The 21,997-nt window shown below is 29.1% G+C and overlaps 1 protein-coding gene across 1 annotated transcript in view; it reads right to left on the bottom strand.

The window, feature by feature from the left end:
- Positions 1–9,245: 9,245 nt before the first annotated feature.
- Positions 9,246–21,997, bottom strand: part of LOC106692607 (carboxylic ester hydrolase) — a 96,962-nt gene continuing 84,210 nt past the window's right edge. The window contains exons 2-10 of the mRNA XM_014438652.2: positions 18,260–18,403; positions 16,785–16,932; positions 15,515–15,700; positions 14,743–14,939; positions 12,736–12,880; positions 11,961–12,142; positions 10,845–10,980; positions 10,370–10,502; positions 9,246–9,975 (exon numbers count right to left, since the gene is read on the bottom strand). Coding sequence (XP_014294138.1) covers positions 9,777–9,975; positions 10,370–10,502; positions 10,845–10,980; positions 11,961–12,142; positions 12,736–12,880; positions 14,743–14,939; positions 15,515–15,700; positions 16,785–16,932; positions 18,260–18,403 — 1,470 coding nt within the window. The 3' untranslated portion in view covers positions 9,246–9,776. The remainder of the gene's footprint in view (positions 9,976–10,369; positions 10,503–10,844; positions 10,981–11,960; positions 12,143–12,735; positions 12,881–14,742; positions 14,940–15,514; positions 15,701–16,784; positions 16,933–18,259; positions 18,404–21,997) is intronic.

The raw sequence follows: 21,997 nt of genomic DNA, 5'->3' as shown, positions 1-21,997 counted from the left end.
TAAAAAGCTATATCTCGAGAACTATTGGATGTAAATAGCTCTTTTAAGGTAAATATTTCAGCAAATTCACTCTTCTTTAAATAATGTGCTCTTAGGTTTTCTAGTGTTGTAGGTAGTTTTTAAGATTTAGAGCTCCGAATGAAAAATTAGTGTTTTGGCAGACTCATCAATTTTGACTATTAATTATACATTGTTTTCATTAAAGTAATAAAACATTGAGGTGAGATAACGATTTTATTGATTGTAGGGCAAAAGAAAATTGTCACGAATGATTTACACTCTTTTGTTAATTTTAGTCTTCATTTTAACAAATTATTAGGTTGTCACCAATTAACAAATTGTTTTGATAACCTCCCTAACTTAACGATCGATTTTTGAATTTTGTTGGTTTCAAACAGAAAAAGAGATTATGCAAAATGATATTATAACTACTCTAGCATTACCTATTACTCAGTTTTCAGAATACATACCTCAAAATCTGGAACGATTTATCCAATGCTATTCAAAACAAATTAATTATTCAGCAAATTTCGATGGAAAATTAGAGACAAATTAAGGGAGTTAATCTACCTTTCGGAGATTGTCAGTAATTGTAATTGTCAGAACGAATCCGCAGCCCTCTGTAAAGGTTCTAAAAATAGCTACCAGCAATGTAATGGAGTTTATAGCTTTTCCGGAGTACATTCCCAAATTTAATAAGAACGCCTCTGTAGTCCTCTTACCCTGTTGATGTATATTCAACCATTAAAAGAGTTTTTCATCAAACCTCAGTTAAGTATAAAATATTCAGCGATTAACAGCTATAGGTATTACAGGATATTTTCATAAACTTCATACACTAGATCACATAATGAGCAGGCTATACAACAGTTACAACTCAAAAGGCACATTCTTCATGAAAGTTACTGCATTTTTAAAGTAGTAAGTCCTGTTATTGTTTGGGTCGATTTAAAATATTTATTGCAAAAGCCTGTATATAAGAAATAATATTAAAATCGGGGACCTCCTAAACCACAGTAGGACTACATCTAGATAATAGACTGACATGTAAACTGCTCGTCGATTCCGACTATTACAATATTTACTACACAAACGGTTAAACTAATCCAACTCATACCAGCCAAGCCAAGCCAAGCAACGCATCCACATGTTCGCGCATGCGTGAGTTCGCCAGCGTGTAGAGGCACCTTAAAGGCGGATCCACATGTTGGCCGCTCGCCTCGAATCGGAGGCTTGTACAAATGCTCGGTAAACAAAGGAACCGTCCGACCATACTATCCACATTTAAGTGTTTTTCACAGTGGCAAACATGGTGGACGTGCCAATTGTTTCAGCCATTGTACTAGCATTATATTATTTGTATTTAAATAAAATAATAACGCCACGGCTTGGACAGCATGTAGATCTACCTTAACACATTTAGCGTAAACGGGAGGCAATCCCTGAATATAAACAGTGCAGATACCATTCATCCAGATACATAGACTGGATTGTTTATAGTGCAGATTCTCCACATTGGCTCTCTCATCAGTACGTCCTGTGCATCTGGTCAAGCCACACTCACGCCACAGGGGCCTCTATTTTTTCGAGAGTGTCTCCACTTATTCATCTAGACAAGGTTAGATATGGACATTTCTATATGCATATTGCTCACGTCACATATCACAGCAGTTTTTTTTATTATAAACGTAGTATAATTTTTTTTTTCCTTTTTCCTTGTTAATACAAAGACGTAATTTATTTCATAAAAATTTTATCTTGTGTATTTTCTTCTTTTATAATTTTTATATTAATTTTTTTTTAAATTTAGCTTTAAAACATTATTGCTTTATTTACTTATTTATGTTGATTTTCTTTTGTTTAATACATTTCTATCGGCTTGGTTTTTTTATTTTTATTTATTTTTTCGTTAAGATTTCCAACCCAAAAATAATAATTCCCAGCGCATATTCTACCTTACAGGAGGAAAGACTTTCACTAGGGCACTAAAAATAGGTAACATGCATTGGTCCTCCGGGCTGGATATTAGAAGTGCTTGAAATGATAGAAAATAATAATGAAAGTTAATAACTATGAGGATAATATTGATTAGGTTGAGAAAATAGATATTTTAACAAGATGGTAAACTAATTGAAAATAAAAAGGAAACATATATTTCCTTCTCCACAAAGGTTGAGTCATAACGTCATTATGAGCAAAGAACAAAGAGAATTTGTAATAAACGTGTTGTATTTTTTTTTAAATTAATAAGATTCTCCAAAAAATATTTCTCAGCAGATCGGCCGGTGTTGTAAAAAGTACAGTAATTAATGCCTTGTATCAATTATTGTTACATTATTTTGATAACAAACATGGTACAGTGTTTGTGTGCACTTTTAGATAAGGATGCTACGTTACTTCTTGGAGTAATACTACACACTGCATTTGCATAACCTGCTAAACAATTTTCAGATAATATGCTCCCATTACCCAGTAACGTTGCCAACACCATAAGAGAAAAAATAGTAAAAATTATAATAAAAATAAAAATTAACAATAACAGATGACATATTCACGATTGTAGCGGATTGTTATCGAAAATAAATCACAGTTTGACATAAATCAGAGAAATGAATGAACATTTTGGTAATATACTTCTATCAGTTATGGATCCTCCAATTTATTGATTTGCATCGAACTCATTTTTCGTTTCTTACTGCAATAACCAGAAATCCCTTTTAGGATATTTTTAAATTTTGTGAAACAACGAAAGTAATGATACAGAAAGATGAATTAGATATAACACACGATAAGGAGCTTTAATTCTGGAATACGAGAGTAATAGAATTTTATCGGGCTCCGCGATCTGCCATATTGACAAAAAATAGTAAAACTTTCCAGCACCAAGATCAAGAATTCATATCAAAGGATTCTTCTGAATTCCAGACTTCAAGCTGATTCTTGTACCTAATAATAGAAAGTATTTTCGTGTATTATCTTCAAGTAATGAAATGCAAGAGCGTTGACCATTTTTCTAAAATGATCTATTAAAGACACTATTCCGTCATGTTATGAAAGATACGTCAGACGATGAAGTATAGAATTTGAACCAACTCATTAACTAAACTCCTGTGTTTTAGTGCGGAATGATATGGGCTTTGTTTAAGTGAGACGGCAGGAATTATCACTAGAAGGGTCTTTCATATCTTTCTTCTTGAATTCATTGTATTAACACTTCTTCCACGGATCAGTTGAACATTTAAGACGTAAATATATTTACGTAAGTAATATATATTAAGAGATATATATATAAATATTAAGAGAATATTCAATACTATAATTGTTATTTGATATAATATACTATGATATAGATATACTATAGTTGTCCATTTGATTTTTTTTTGTACAAAATTTTTTATTTCCAAAATTTAATCTGTAGAATAAATTCTATATTTCAAAATCATACATAAGCTACTTACTTATCAAATAATAATACGTTTAAAAAACGAAAGGGTGGACCCCGCAATACAAGCATATGCTTAATAGTAATAAAAGCATCATTACCGCCCCTTTTGGCCAAAACTCTCTTTTAGTCTATTAATATTTGTGTCAAGTTGTTAATCTTAAATTTTATGTATAAAGAAATGCTTTAGTTGGCCATGCTGCCCAAACACATTGGGTTGCTATAACACACAGTGTAACAATTCATTTCAATTCGTATCAATTCATAATAGGACATATATACACTACAATACATTAACATTTTTCATTTTTAAAACAATTATCATCAATATACTTAAATACATTTTTTTCTTAAATAAAAAAAAAAATTTTTCCCTTCCTATATTAATTAGTTTTGCTTCTTTTCTCAAAAAGCCAAATAAACATTTACCATTACACCAATACATTATTCCCTCTGTTTCACTCCTTCATACCTCTCCTCTCCAGTGATCCCCAACAACCTTTCGATCAATTAAAAAAAATTACAAAAATCATTAATAGATAGCAACAAAACAATCATAGCAGTAAAATAGTGTGATGGTAAGATTATTAACGTCTTCAGCGGTAATAGTTGACGTTAGCAAAGAGATTTTTGAAATGGGTTTGCCACTGTCGAAATTATTTTCAACAATTTTATTTCTCTGATATATTTCTTTTAAATCTTTTTTTATTTATAATTCATTTAATGTTTCATTATTTTAGTGGCAAGCCCATTTGAAACCTCTCGCTATATGATCAATTACTAACAATTAATAATGAAGAACTAGTAGTGTTTTTCTTTCGTTGTCTACAAAAAACTGAATATTACTGTTGATAATAATAGTGAATGTATTGTTTTATGTTTAACGATTCATCTTTACTATTACAATAGAAACACGCAGTAAAACAGTTTACAAAAAAAAAAAAATTAAATGAATTTAAAAAGAACTAATACATAAATTAAAAAAAAAAAACATATATGTATCTCCAAATATATTATAACCGTAGCAAGAAGGCGATAAATAATAATAGGACTTAAGTATAAGTCTAATTCCATTTTATTTGTCTCAAGATTTCCTATTCAGCACCAGAGTGAAATTTCAATAATAACTTTGCCGAGCCGTCATGAAATAAATATTTGCTGCCCCGGTGAAGACCAATCCACAACACGAAAGTTCTTAAACGGCACTATGGGAATTGCTCCCATAGGCACTATGGGAATCCTCGCCCTACGTCATATAGTCATATTAAAGTTCTGTCCGGTGTTTTATGCGAGTTAAATCATAAATTATTAATATGCCGTATTTATATGACGATGAGATATATTAATTATATACCTGTTAGAAGATTAAGATGTTTTCGTCACAGGGCATTTGCCGGTTAGTTTAACTAAACACCATTCCTACTTCCACCTGATAAATACTAGATTTATATTTACCTGTATTATCTATTTATATCTTAAGACAAATATCTTGTATTAATTTTGTTATTTTCAATATCACAGTTTTTGTTTACACCTCTGTAAAGTTTTATGACTACGCAATTTATATTTTAATTTTTAGAAGAGTGAGAACCACACACAACTGCATAATCGCACATTTTATCAACTTTTTTTATAAGCATTAGCAATCTAGGGTTATCCAGCCCTTATCATTTAATCCATGCCCCGGTCAGTCAACATCTTCATGGAAATCGATAGATTTCCAAGGACAAGATCTTACTGGAACTAGCGGTCAGGTCTGACCATCAAGACTCCTACATATCTCTCTGATTATGATATGTCTCATTAATTTATATGTTCTGTTCTTTATTTAAGCAGGGGAGGATGTAATGTTAGTTATTTGTATTATCTCTTAGGCATAACTCCCTAGGCATAAAAAAATGTAGGAATTACTGCAACCTCATATTATTTTACTAAAAAGGGCTGATTTTATGTCCATGCTCTCATTAGCCATCATTAGAACGGACGATCACAAAGATTACGAAGGGACGGGCACTAATATAGAAGACATTTATTCTGAGTCAGTCAGGTCAGTCTCATTTGAAGACAGCAATAGATCAAACCCTCTTCAATCTTAGACATCAAAGGAGAGAAACACTACCAGGATGACGACCAGATGATGGAAGCAGCTCTCTGCCGGAGATTTAATGGCGGATCTACATGTTGGCCACTCATCACAAATCAGATACTTGTACAAATACTCGGTAAACAAAGGAACTGTCCGAGCAGACCATCCCCATGCTAGTGTTTTTCAGAGAGGCAAAAATGGTGGACGTACAAGTGGTTTCAGCCATTGCACTGGCATTGTATTATTTTTATTACAAAAAAAAGTAAATGAAATTAAATATAAATAAATGAGAATAAATATATAATTTATTATAATAAGTATAAACAAAGAACAATGGTGGAGATGCTATGAAAGCACTCCCACGAACCCCCTTTTATCTGTGTTCAAAAACTGACTATCAACAGATCAGCAACAAACTTAGACAAACTCCAACCAGCTAAGCCAAACAACCCATCCACATGCTCACGCATGCGTGAATTCACCAGGGCTTGGCGAACATGTGGAGGCACCATAAGAAGAAATGCATTGATAAGCAACATTACACGTTAATTTATATTGTTTAATTGCAGCAGTATGATTTTACACAGTCATGTGTAACATCCTACTACCATAAACAAAGGCAGGGTCGAGGAAAAATAAAATAACTTATTCTTACTATAGGTACAAGTATATAAAAGATTTCAAGCAAAGAAGGAATAAGTGTATCTAATTTTCAAAATACATTACTAAAACCAGCCAAGTCCATTTTAATTATTTATTTTTATTAAACATTATTGGTACTAGATTAAAATAGAATGAATGAATTTCCTCCAAAAACAGAATCATCAAATGTAATATAATTATTTTTCAAAGAAATCCTTTTATCACATCTAAAATTTTTACCTAATTTAGTAAAAACTATTGAATTCAAATGGACAGGACTAGTTTTGAAATTCTACACCAGCATTGGAGTTATGCTGAAATGTACATAAAATTATTAATATGTGAATTTTAGATACGACGATTCCATCAAATTCTAGATTTGATGCTTTCTGATAATATTGTCTATAGTCAATCATAAATAAATAAATAATAGTATGAGAAGTGTCTTTGCTAATCATTTAAAGCTTCCTATGGCAAGAGTACAATATTAAAATATTCTAAATTAAAAATTAGAACACATATGCTAAGGATAAACAATTTAAATGCTAAATAAAATCATTATCTCTTAAAATAAAACGCCACGCAGCCAATAAAAGAAACATAACATCTTTCCTTTATTGTCTACCACCTGGACAATCTTCCTCCAGTCTACTTCATACTATCTTCTTCCACTGTCCTCCCGGAGTCAGTTCGTGCTCTGTCAATTTCCGACAGCCAACTTCATCACAATGAATAATAATTATTAATTTATTAATTAATATAATAAAAACCACACAAAGATTGTTATAACTAAAATAAAATAATTTGATTAAATTAGTAGACTAAATCAGCATTTTCACATAGAAAAAAAATCACCCATAAATGTTTCAATCCACAAAACAAGACAGGCTGATTGATTTATCAAAAACAATTAAATTAAAAATTAATAAAATTAAAAGGTACAACTACCCTGAGCACTTTCAGTAATTGTGTTGAGATATAGATCATTCTCCAACTTTGATGCAGAGATTTTTTAGGAATGATTGATCATCTGAATGTGAATGATGAAGTTCTGTTTTATGATAGAAATTGTTTATGGGAAAAAATGTAAGACTGATAACTATTATATGAATATTTTTTAATAGAATGAAAACAGTAATTAGACACACTATGTTGTTTTGTCACTTCTTAGACAAATATTTTAGAATAAGATTTTTTTTTAAGAACCGATATCACAAAAACTGTAATACGAGTACTAAGAGTGTGCATGCTTCAGAACATTATCAAGGAGCATTCCCTAATACAAATAGAAATACTCTAATTGAATTACTTTAATTTTCAAAATATTTTGAACCTTTTGAAAGGAAGATTTACCTGAATTACTTCTAATCCAACTTTTTAATAGTTCCTATTAGATTCATTTGTTCTCAATTTGTTTATTACAATCACATTTTTGGCAATTTATATAAAAAATTAAAGTTAAAAGTTTTCATCGTAATTTGCTTGACAATGAAGAATAAAATTTGGTTAATAAAGAAGAATCCAGAAAACCCATAAAGTACCAAAAATATTCCTAATAATATTTTAAACATGTTATTTTCCATAATTAGTGAAGAAAAGTATCAAGAGAATGCGATAGGCAGCACTATAACTAATAAACATCAGTGGGCGTAATAAGGTAAGGCTGCTTTACCACACTATTGGAACTGAGGCAGTAATCATGCTGAGCTAATTTTGAAACTTCCATTTTTTGTTAAGACGACAGTTAATATTCCTTTTAATTTTCATAAACATATATAGAATTATTAAATGAGAAATAAGTTTTTAATAGATAAATTCTTTTATTATAGTCTTTATAAAAGAAAAACTTATTAAAAGGCATAACTAGGCCAAAATGTAGGCTGTTAATAAAAATAAAACAATTTAATTTTTTCTTTCTCTGTTGATTGATCCCCAACTAACTACATGAAGTAGTTAGTTTCAAAATCAGTTCAATATATTTTGCAGATTTTCTGGTGGATAACAAAAGTAGATGATTCTGGTATGTCTAAATCAGGTAAACTCTACAATTTTGAATCCGCTTTAATATTGGATTGATTTACTTTCAGTAAACTGCTTTGCTAGGTGATGTGTATTAAGGACTATGAAATAAGGAAATAAAAACATTTTTTGAAATAAATAGATTTAGCTGGTTTTGAAACAAATCACCTAAAATAATGATTGGATTTGTCTTATGTAATCCTCCTAACACCGGAAATTTCGATGTCAATCTATCTACTAATACCAAAGACTTTTTATTTCTATTCTTGATACAAATCATATGTTTTTATTATAACAGCTACTCATTTACTTCATACTTATACAGAGCTAACAGCTTTGACAATAACTTTCAGGATTTCTCGAATTCAAAATCGTAGCATTCAAATAGCACTGTAAGCAGGTATAATATGACACTTAAACGTTTCAACTCAGAGAACTTGTCATTTAGAATCAGAATCATATGTGGATTAAGACAAGTGGGAGTATACTAAGCTCAGTTAACTCCTTATAAGCGGTAAAATTTCAGGCCTCTACCAAAAAAAGTATCAACTTAGAGGCTATAAATTTAACGTTGGGTTCATAGATTTGTAAGATTATTTTATGAAGTTTTGTTGACCTCTGTCATTTCAAAAATCTTTAAGTTAAGATGTTTTAAGACAACACAACCCTTATCGAAACATTCAGCAACATATTTTTTTAACTATTATTAAATCAGCTTAGTATTTTTTTAATCTATTTTATCATAATACTACCTCAATTCCAAATCCTCCTGATTACATTTTATGTCTAAAATAAAGTTTTAATTGAATTCTGGAGTTTGATGCAGTTAATTATCTGTTAGCAGTTTTAAGAACAAAAAAGTCCCTTTTTTTAAGTGAGTTTTTTAGTTCTCAAATACCAAACGATAATAAAAGCAAATAACTTCAAAATTTTACTTTAAATAAAAAATATAGTCAGGTTGTTTTAGAATTAAGGTCAAAACATTGAATTCATGGAAAGCTGATCATTGAATTCAAAATTTTATGAAAAAGGAAACTAAAAAACTTTGGAACAAAGTATACTTATACTTATATTTTGTATTGACTAAAATACCTTTATAATAAATTAATTCTTCACAGAGAAAGAGAAATAAATAATAAATTATGTGTCAAGTAATGAACAAGATTTCTAATTCTATAACTAATGAAATAAAAAATAGAAAGGAAACAATTTTATTTTACAATTTGACACTTACTTTAAAATTTTATATAATACAAAAATAACATATTTACATCTTATTTTGACACCCACTAATGATCAACAGCACTATGAGATCAATCCATCAGCATTTATTATCAAAATCACTCCAAATACAACAGCATTTATAATTTAACAAATTATGAAAATTGGAACCTCAATTCTGTTGAAATAGTATTCTAAAACTATATATATATCCATCTAGTTTCATGTTCTAACTTAAAATTATATATACACAAATTACATTCAATTAAAAAATATATATATATATATATGGTAACATGATTATAATGCTGGAATGGCATTTATTCTCTGAGAAAAATTACTCAAAACTGAACTTTTTTTGGTTTTTTAAAGAATTTCAAAATTTTCTGTAGAGTAATCTGGTACATAATCACCATGTTTAGGTTTCAGTTTGTCCCTGTAAGGGAGTGAAGACCAAAAATCAATTCTGTCAGATAAAACAGGGCCTTGAGAGAAATTCCCTGATATTACCATATAACCTCCATCATCCAAGGGGTACCACTCTAACCCTTCCATGAAAGGTCGCCTAGAACAAACAAATCAAAATTAATGATTAATAAATTTTTTTCAACTGTTGAGCTGTTAACTCAAGCATTCTTAACACAATCACCCCAATAGAGTCATCAAATTATTACTTAGAATGAAAAATTTTAAAGTCAACTAACTATAGATCTTTAAGATCAAAAAATAAGATGAGGACCCAAAGATGAGTCCTTCTAGCTCAAAAGAAAATGTAAATATTATCATACAAATTGTTAAAAAAAAAAATTCAGGAAGCTTAGGGGGGGAAAAGAAGCAGAAGGAAAAACAAAAAAGTCACCACTTCTCTATAGGTAATAACAATTTTAAAAGATTCTGTATTGAAACAGAATGGGATAAGTGTATATTAGATAGTTTGTTCTACATCTATATCTGCATACCCAGTGGTGGCAAAGTTGGCCCAAATCTCGACTAAATGTTGAGATGTATTCTTATCTGCTTCATTACCAATTGTTTGAATGTTAAGTTTTTCCGTGTTGAACAAATAAGGAATATCATCTCCATGACTCACACCTGTAAAAAATAAATTTAATCTAAACTGAATTACTGGTACAAAGTATAAAGATGGTATCTATTATATTAATATAATTACTTATCTATTAGTAATTATTTATGAGTAAATCATAAATAACAAAATTTTTTACATACATAGCTTTGTATCATTACAATGAATGTAAAGTCTCTATTAATATTAGATTGTGTATGTGTATTTCTTAATTGTTTATACAACAAAACCAACCTATCTAGTTCATTTTCTTTAGTTATTTGTTAACTTATATAAAAAATGATGCTTCATCTGAAGAATTACAAAAGATTCACAGTTTCTAAAGTATACAACATATTGATAAACTTTACCAAAATCTTGCTTGCTGCCCAAAACATGCACAACATCAGTTGCACCTTTGTGATCAAACATATAACCATATACTGGTCCAGTTTGCCTCAGTGCTGCTTCATGGACAGGAAATATAATCCATGCATCACTGACCATCTATAATAAAGATTGACATTGTGAATAAAGTAAAGATATTAAATTAAGTCTACTTGAGACATTTGGATTGTTACAAGCTTCAGTGAATTTCTTTCTGAATTAAAATAACTTTTGAGGTATTGGAATCAAATATATAGGTTCAGAATACTTCAAAATAATCATTCTTTGCAAATAATATTTCCTATTCATCATACTTCTTCATCACCATTCATTATAATTTTTATAGTTCATAGCAACAATGCAATTGAATAAATGCGATTTTAATCTTTAAAAAAATAAAGCTATGGAAAGCTGTTATAGAAAATTGTGTTTTATAATTTTAACAAATCAATTTTGGGGATTAAATGTATAATTTGTATTGTACTGATGGTGATGTTGATTGTTCTCAAACTTTTTTTAGCATCCTTTTTGGGCAAAGAAAAATGCATGGCACTCTTGCCAAGCTAAAAAAATATAATAATTATGTTCCCATAATTATTCTTAGAGCCTTTGAGTATGTAGAAAAATAAGAAAAAACAGTGAAAAGTAAATGCACCATAACTTGTTATTTTAACTTTTTAATAGTTTGAGAAGGTAGAACTCCCTTGTGACAGCCCAAGCACACCTTACTTTGGGAACCGCTAATAAAAATGATGAAGTGCCAACAAATATTAAGATAGTTGAATACCACGTCTTGTAGTTTTTCCACTGTTTAGGTGGTGTATAATTTATTCCCCGAAAAACTGAAACTATGTTTTCCACAAACAAAGGTGGACATACTATTTTTGAAGAATATTGTTTCCTTTTGCATATAAAAGTTTAATGTTTGAAGTCTAGAAACCACGTGACAGATATTTGATTCCAATAACATCAAAATGAAAAAAAATTTAGGATCTTAAGTTAACAGGTTCCAAAGTGTAGACAAAGAGATAGCACAATTTGGAAAAATATTGACTGACAGGTAGTTTTAATTTGAATAAATAGCTAGGAAAAATACTTACGTCAATAACTGGGCCTAAATTTTGACCAGTTATATTTGATTCACCAAGATAAAAGTCTCTGATTGCATGTGTGATGGTTGAAGGTGAAGAAGCTGTGCCAGCATACATCAGCATATCAGGTGCAAACCGATCAAATGCTTGATCCAATACAGTTATCAATAATCCTCCTCCTTGGCTGAGAACTTAATAGGATCATCTTGTAAGAACTTGACAATAAATGAGAATTATATTGAATTTATAATATAATGTACATAAAAATATCGCCGATCCAGAATGAAGAAGTTATAATAAAAAAATTAGTGACAATCAGATGTTTACCTATAGGATTCCTATTATACTAACCAACTACTATAAAATATGAAGTTCCAGCTATAGTAGTCTATAAGGTTTCTGTATAGATCTTAGAGTATCCAACATTAATTTTCACTAAAACATGCTTTCTGAGTTGTATCGTATTTATACTGAATTTGAGATATATTTTGCTTAAGTACCTACAAATGGTACAATATGATGAAAGTTAATTAATAACAAATAATTTCAAATCACATTGTTTTTGGTCAAGTAAAAATTACACAATTTATCGCCTATTAAGGATCATAGTAATTTAAGTTTGAAATATGTTATGAGGAGGAAACCATTTTTCAAAGTTGTCAATCTAATATCTTTTTTTAATAATAATAAATTAGCCCTGATGAAATGAAATATGGTAGGCTTCTTAATAAAAAATTTTGTTTCTAACCAACATATCAATAAAACAATTAGAAAAATTACATACTGACGGCAACAAAAGCTCCTTCAGCTGATGTAAATCCTGTTAACACTGGAAGAGGAGTTGGCACAGTGATCCATGGGTCTTCTACAATGATACCTCCTTTAGGTTCTATAACTGGCCTGAAAGGAAGAAGTTCCTGCTCCAGCAACTATAAAAATCATCATCAGAATAAATCAAGGATGCATTTAACTTTCTATATTTCCATTTATTGATGGCTTACTTCACAGTGATGCTAAGTACTTTTCCACTAATATTATTTAAAATATAATTAAAGGTTCTCTCGTTTAGGGAAACCACATCTATTAAGTCAAAAATTAATTTAATAGTCGTAATTTTCCTGAAAGAGAGAACCATTAATTCTATTTAATAGTAAAGTCAATGAAAATAGCACCTCTAGTAAGCCATCGATAAATATTTCATAGAAATTAGAGATTTTATTATAATACATTGTGAGAAAAATATCTTTAAAAAATCCATTTAAAATAATAATTATTTCAACGTTTCTGCCACCATCTTCAAGATAATACTGCAATAAAAGCATTATTTTTTTATAAATTATTATTTTTAATTATTTAATTTGATGAATAGCCAATTCCAATTTTTATTTTTAACTTATATGTCATTTTCCCTTTTCTAATGTGTGTTTGAAGTCACATCCATAACTATTTCATCATAAATAACTACAAGTTTTTTTTGTTTTGTTTTTAAAGTAGTTATAAAAACTACCAACACAAATAAATCAAGATCAATAAAATAAAGATTCTATATATTTATAAAAGATTGGATTCAAAATTGCCAATATTTTTTTTCCAGCAGAACATTTTCCAACACTACTCTTTCAACTTTAAAAGTCTGGTTCTAGAAAGAGGATTACCTTGTTTTTAACCTTAAAAAACTTTATAATTTTCAGAATTATAAATAAAAATTCATGATTATTTATTGAATATTTCAGACATAGATATCCCAATAATAAAAAATGACTTTTCTGATATTCCTAACTCAAACAAAATATTATACAGCTTTTGGAAGTCAATAGAATCATACAGCTTTCACTTCCCATCCTTCCTAGAGTTGAAATAAATCCATTCATGCATAGATAAGTGAAATTAAAAATTTATTATTGTAATAGTAACCACAGAAATATAAAAAAAATTTATAAACTCTGTTTATTTCAGCAATTTTCATTGCTACACATTTACCTTCTACAATTTAGTTATTACTTTTTCTAAACTTTTGAACTTAAAATAGGAATTTCCATTGAAAACTTAGATTCAAAATTGAAATATCACAGCTCTTCCATTTACTACATATTTCGTATATGAGTAGGTAAAAGATAAAATAAATAAAGGATCAACAAATGAAGGAAGACTACATCAAGCTAAATTTTTAAAAAGAGAAAAAATCCACACTGAGAGATGAACTAAGTTGCTACACTTAAAATTTTAGGCTAAAAATATATTTCAACCAAAAGTTTAGAAATATATCTAATGAATTAAATCACATCTCTATTAAACCCCAATGGGATGGGATAGTAAAAAAACATTGCAAGACATGAACTTAACAAACAAGCATTGCTTTGATAATTGGGGTTGTTTTGGTGTATAAATTTGAATATATTCTTAGCAATGAATAAAAACTTTTACAAACCTTATATGGAATGAAAAATTATTCTAATTAAAATATTAAAGCAAAATAGTTATTTTTTTTTTTATAAATGTTTTTTTGTCGTTTAATTTCAAGTTTTAATATTACTCATAATTTCTTTTACATGAACTCAGTTACTTAATTCAAAATTCTAAGGACAATATTAATTATTAATTGGTTGGAAACCAAAAAGCATGATAAAAGTTTTTTCATCTTAGAGTAGATATATTTTAATATGTTGTATTACAAAGATTATAAATACCATATAATTTAAAAACATCTTTTTGAAGATTTCTTTAATGAATGCATGCAGAAATGTACATAATAATTAGCACTCATGACTAAATTAATAAATGAATCTCTCACCCCAAAGCTTTTAACTGCCTCAACCAATTTTTTACCAGGCACATCTAAAAGACATGAAATGACTGCTGCAGATGTTTTTCCTTTACAGTCTGCTAGTTGTGCCAGTTTAAGAGTTTTTTCTCTTATACTTCCAGGTGTCCCAACTGCCCAGGGTGAAAGCCAACTTCCGCTTTGTGCTATCCCACCAACCAGAAGTCCTTATTAACATAATATAAAATTAATTTGGTATAGAATATATTTAAAAATAAGGATATAATATTAATGCATTATTTAATATTATGCAAGTAAATTATTATTTGTCGCTTATTATTACATATCGCTCCTTTACTTGAATAGTGGCTAATCCTTAAAAAAAAATATTATTTTATTGAACCTATTCCAAAGATAGCACAATACCACAGACTGCAGTTTCTTTACAGAGGTCATGCTACAGATTTCATTAAAAGTATTAGATTAGTTACAAATAAACTTCAGACAATACTACAATCTACGGAATACCTCAAAAACAAAATTTGTCAATCAAGAGCTACAACAAAGACAACAAAGATCCTTAAAGAGGAAAATGAAGCTCACAATATGGTATGCCAACCTCAAGTCTAGCTGGCTGTTATACTAGTAAAAAGTATGTTCGAAAAATAAATAAATAAAATTTCAGAATTTTATAAATATAGAATAAAATAAGAATTATTTAGCCAGTTTATTTATACCAGTAATAAGTAAAGGGAATAAATATTCACTACAAAAAATATAAATTAATAGAATACATTTTAACCTTGAGCAGCAGGTGCGTTCATAAGAAAATAAACAGATGCAGCACCAGCACTCTGCCCAGCTGCAGTTATCCTGTCAGGATCCCCCCCAAATGCATGTATGTTACGATGAGTCCAGTGTAACGCTGCTAACTGGTCTTTCAGCCCCAAATTTCCAGGATGGGTATCATCCTCAAGACTAGAGAATCCTTAAAACAACATATATAAATTCAATATATAAATTGTATTTTCAGACAAAGTAGATATAAAAAGTGAAGTTAATGCTAATCATTACTAAGTTATGAAGTTATGAAGCCATTAATTCATACCAAAAACAATCCTTGAAAAATTGATGGTCTGTACAATGCTGGAAAGCCTGATTTTAAAATTTGTTCTAGAGAGAAAAAGAGTTCAGCTAAAGGTTACAACTGTCCGATTTATGCCCTGAGTAATATCAATTACTTTATTTTCAATGTATGGGGGATTTCAGGAGGTGCCGATCATAAATTCCATAGGGACAGACTTAATAATTGCAATGTTGATAAATAAAAAATATCAGATCTATTTAACAAACATGTTTCAAATATTACATGCAAGTATAGATCATCAATTTAATAAAACCACTTTTCCCCCCAGTTTAACAACACTTCTTTTTTTTAAGTTATAATTAATGTTGTCTGGTTAAGATTTTTTTAAATTTCTATAATCAGAATAATCCAATATAAATCCAGCATCCTGGGAAAAGAAAATTTAGTGACCGTAATATAGAATGTGGCCAATGAAGTTGCAAAACAAATTCCAGCACATTCAAGTAAAAAATCACGGGCTTATGGATAAATTACTAGATAAAATTTAACCATCACAATCTGGGTAGAATACCTCACAATCATCTATAGGATTACAAATACTCACAGCCATGGTTAAGCACAAAAGGGCATTTATTTCAGAAAATAACTATGAGGCATGTTTAAAATTTAAAAAAATGGATTACAGCAAAAAATTTTCTTATCGCTACTAGGAACATTATATGGCTTACAATTTAGTTTAAGATTATAGAACATAAAGAGAATATTTATATTGTTCAATGACTAATAAGTTAAAATAAATATTTTCTTATAAGATGGTTGCCAAAAATGTATAATGACAACAAAACATTAATGCATTAAAAACTCAATATATCATTAATAAGAAATTTGGTTAAAATTAACCACAAATAACACATTTTTTGTGCTGCTATATCATATAAAACAATATCTTAAGTTAGATCAATCCATAATAAAAAATTATAATAACCTAAAGGACCAAGTCTGTAGTTTATGGTTACTAGAACCACATCCTTATCCAGTAACGCTCCAGGACCATACATGGATGAAGACCCTGAGCCAAATTTCCAACTTCCACCATGTATCCAAAATAGAACTGGGTACGTTCCATTGGATACCTAGAACAAAAATAATTAAGTTAAGGAAGATATAAGATTACGAAGCCTACTAATAAATTTAATGATAACAGTTTAGCCTTAGTAACAATAAAACTTCCTTAATCCAGGTTACAGGAGATTGGTGTAATCAAAGGACACTGACCCATTATACTTCAATCTTCAATTTAACTGTCTAATGTTATATCTCCATAAATTTCAAAGACCTAAATTTATTGTCTAAAATATAATATAATAAAGCATCATTTATTATACCTTCAATATACTCAATTAAAATCAATAGTAACAAATATATTTATATGTGTATATAAATTGTTCGAGTCCTTTTCTTTTTACATTTTTAACTTATTGTTGTATTAATATCAGAAACAATTTTATTTTCTTCCAAATTTTTACTATTATTTTATCACTTTTAAGTAGATTTTTTCTTTTTGTTTTGTTTTTCTAATGTGTATTAAAAACATGCATTGCTATTGGATAGGTGATATTGTGCATAAGCCAACAGATACCACATCTTGCTCCTGTGGAGTCTACCAAGAAAGAGAACATTCCTACATTTTGCAAGACCTCAATTGTTAATATTGGCTATCGTGATTCCTTATGATACCTAAGTATCAAAACTAATCAGTAGCCAGTAACATATCTACCCATCAGTGGAAGCTGGTAGATATTCCATTTTAAATAAACTGGCTAAACACCTATTGGAGTCAAGGAACTTTTTTATTTTTTCTGTTGTCTTTGATTGTAGTTTAAAACATATACTGGTTAAATATCTTTTATTTTTTTAAAACAATTACTTCATTCAATCAATCAACTAGATCTTATTCTGATTAAAATAGTCTGAGAGTGCATAAATGCTACATTTAAAAATCCTCTTAAGTACCTTTAATTTTGTTTGTGTGATATAATTTAATTATTTCTCATTGAAAGCAGTAATGAAAAAATGGATGAATTTATACTATGAAGGTATTGGATAATTAAATAAAGATGAAAATAAAAATTTTGGCATTTTCAAGGTTGTCAAGACAACAATGAAAACATACTAATAGAAGTCTTTTCTTGGCTTATTAATGGAAATTTAGAAAGAGAAGTATTACCACGTGAATAATAAAGAGGTATCAGTTTTGCAACACTAATGTTGGAGTAATATGTAAACCACTCCAGATTAATAATAGTTTTTAAATTTTGAGATGTTTAAATCTCTGTGGAAAGCTAACAGCTTAAGTGATTTCGGTTTTAGTTACTGAAGTAACACAATAAGAGAACTTATTGTTTTATAGAGGATATTAATAATAAACAATTACTAGTATTTTAGAAATAAATTACTTACACCAGGAGTATATACATTGAGGTAAAGGCAGTCTTCATCACCAATAACTTGATCTGAAGAGTCAAGCGAGTCTATTTGAAGACATGGGGGTCCCTCTTCTAAGGCATCCAAGATTTCATCAGTATCATGCAAGGCCAGAGGTTCCTAAAAATACAGTAATTCACTCAGTAAATAGATTACGAGATCATACCATAATGATACAAATATATGAATGTTACAATAATACTCGTACAATAATTTAATAGTTGCAATAATAATTTACAAGCCCAAAGTTACTTTTATTCTCTGGTTATTTAGAGATCAGAGTAGTATTAAAAAAGTTAATTCATTAGTTAAAAAATAATTATATTGTTAAAATAAAGTAACAAAACTACAAAATGTAAAGGAGGAAATGGGCTGAACCTGAAGTAGCCAGAAGAGTAAGGTAAAACGGTCATTTGCTTTGTGAATGTATGTATAATTAAATAAAAAGTTTAATTATGTGAAAAGATTCCTCCTTTTGCCTAGTTTCATAAGAATTGATTCCAAAAAATTATGTAATTGTATTTGTTTTAACAATTTGAATTCTTTCCCCTGTATATTTTTAAAAACATAAAGTAAATGATTTGATTTCAGAGGGAAGACTAATTTGGACTATGAAGTAAGCTGCGGCTTCAACACCACTATCAATTTTAGGACCATTGGTGTATATTACAGAATGTCCTCTGTATCTATCCAGAAAATCGTAAAAAAAAATTCTGATGCTATTGTGGCCATGGGCGTAGGCAAGGGGGAGCCGAGGCAGCCCCTTAGACTTTTGGGACCCAAGAAAAAAAAAAAAGAATATGTTGAACTTATTTGATTGATGATTTCTTTCTGAAAACATGCTCTTATTAGGAAGACTCAATTACCTTGTATAATTGACATCTCCATGGATCATAAGATCCTTCAATAAAAAAGGTAAGATTCAATGGCGGGATTATTCGTCCTATACTTATCTCTAAAAATAATGGAAGAAATGAATAAAATTGAACCCTTTTTTGATTCCATTCTTCCTATTATAACTGACAGTTTGCCAGCTTAACTATCTCAGAATGTTTGTTGAAAATAAATCAAAGAAGGCAACCATCCTAGAAGAGGTGGTTAAAGTTTTGGGGGCAATCCTAGAAGGCTGATGGTCTCATAGCAAACCTCTTCATCACCTGAACAACAATTAACCTTGTACAACAATTAAGTTTATGCTCGATTTCCAAGTTTCATTTAAAATAATTTATTGTGATTATAGGTAATACAATTTTTAAAAGTAATGAATTTGAATTTTATGAAGTAGAAATAAAATGGTGATTGTTTTTCTAAGTATAAATATTGGAAATGTTCATGTTGGAGATGTTATTTTAATGCCATCATATTTCGAGGTCAGATTAGTGGGGAAATCCAATGAATCTTTGCTAGCTTCCACTAAACCTGTTTGAAAACTTGTAAAAAACTAAGAAATATAAATAAACCGGTTTGAAACAAACAAACTGTTTCAGCAAATAATATGCATAACTTCTGTTTAGATAAGACAATATTGTATTAAATTTTAAGTCGGATAACGGGTACCAAATATTTTTTTATTCGTTATGGAATAGTTTCGTCCGTGATCGGATCATTCGTTATTAAAATAAACTTGAATTTAATCGTTATTATTCGACTATGGCGAAGCAAAAAAGAATGGTAATGTGTTAAGGGGTGCCACATAACCTTTTCTTTGTAAGGGCGATCTTTTGAGCAAGGTACACAATCGATTTTTAAATTCAATGTCTCAAAGTTCTCGGTGATTACCGTGAGTGCTTTGAAACAATCTGAGTTCAAAACCCTCAACAAAATTATTATATTTAGTATACTCCTTTATTGGCAGGGCTGTTCTGGCTGGTGGTAGTGAGAATTAATTGCATTGTGAATTAGTATACAGTATGATTAAAATATAAAATCCTTATATATGAAAATCCAAAAACATTAAAATAAAAAGTAATTTAATTAAAAAAAAAGAACTCTCCACGGAAAAAATCCTTACCTCCACACCATGAGATTCCCAATCTTTTTCGGTTTGCGGCTCCCTAAATAATCGGATTTTTTTTACGGGGCACTCTTAATACATTGGATTTTTATCTAAATTTTTGACTTTCTTGAAAAATTGGAAAACTTTATTTTTTAAAAGAGATAAAAACTTGCGAATATCGGTAGAGTATAGTGTAAGGTACCCGACTACTGTTTCAAATTTCACAATTCATCGTCGACAACTTCAGTAAACCCAAATATAATACAATTAACTAATATAATATATTAAAATTCCCTGACCCTGTATGTTATAACGAATAGGTGAGTAGGGTAGAGATATTTCCGTGGTCCCTTTTTTTGGTAATTATATTTTTTTTTATTTATTATTTGGTATCCGTTGTGAACACTTAATTAAATAAATAGGAAAACATGAAAAATCAACAGAAAAAAGTTATCGAATTGAAATATTGACGAATATAGTTACATTTGGTTAAAATACCTAAACAGTATGGCATAAAATAAATTTATAAGTTTAGATGGACGTTGTCCATACCAGACAAAAGCAAAATAAGGGTCTTCATCATAGTTCTTTAAAAAACTCATAATTACTTTCAAGTCAAATATAAAGTATATTTTTTGGTCAGAGGGGCCAGAAATAATTTTTAAAATATATATATTTATCCATAAATGACTTGATTTTTTTGTTTATCTTTATTAAAATAATTATTTGAGATAAAATATTAAAAATAAATTAAAATTGCTAGCAATTTTGGGATATTGAAAATGTATGATATCTATTATCTATATCCGACTTATCAAATAATAGATAATTTTATTCGAAATCCGTAATCTATTTAAGATAATTTCGACCAACTTTGCTTCGATGTTATGTAAATAAAGCAAATACAATTCCTAGAAGAGTATAACTATATTTTACCTGATCTATAAAATTGTTTGTAAGGATGAAAAACCTACAACATATTTATATTTTTGAGAACTAGGAAAATTCACGATTGTGTTAATGTACAAGTGAAAAATAATACAATAAGTAAAAAATACCGACTAGGTATTAAATTCGTCCTTTTTACAAAATACTGATAACTTTTTTAATATACATGGTTAACAAACGGAATTAAGACAAAAATGTTTCAACGATATTTTTCTGTTGCTATAGAACTTCGTATTTTTAAGTTTGCCGAGATGGGAATAAATATAGATTTTGTTCCTGCCAAGAATACAACAGTTTAACAAAAAGATAATCATGTAGTCATGCAAACAGGAAAGATTTTCGGTTCGAATCAGATTTATCTACTTTAATATTATATCTATTAATATATACATTATATATTATTACTAAAAATGAGAACTGTTAATTTTTTTTTTCAAATAAACAAAATTTGAGTTTCTATAAAGATAGATATTTAGAAAATCCGGGATTTAAGCTCTGTTTGTCTATTTCAATGAGGATAAAAGCTACAAGATTTTAATAATAACAATGACTTGGGGAACCCGAAGGGTCCGAAGTTCGGATAGATGAAGATACCACCTATCATTCTCTACATACATCTGTCCAGTGACACCCCAAAATAAAAATCCTTAGGTAGGTCGATTTTGGCGAAAAAGTTCATAAATATATAAAAAAAATAAATAAATATAAAAGAAAATATATAATAAATGGAAGTAAAAATAGGCTTATCATAGAAAAAACACGGGAATTTT

The sequence above is a fragment of the Halyomorpha halys genome, unplaced genomic scaffold (genome assembly GCF_000696795.3).
Source record: "Halyomorpha halys isolate HHAL.00 unplaced genomic scaffold, Hhal_1.1 Scaffold64.1, whole genome shotgun sequence".
NCBI lineage: Eukaryota > Metazoa > Arthropoda > Insecta > Hemiptera > Pentatomidae > Halyomorpha > Halyomorpha halys.
The sequence above is the reverse complement of the archived record's forward strand: the minus strand, read 5'-3'. Positions and strand labels throughout refer to the sequence as shown.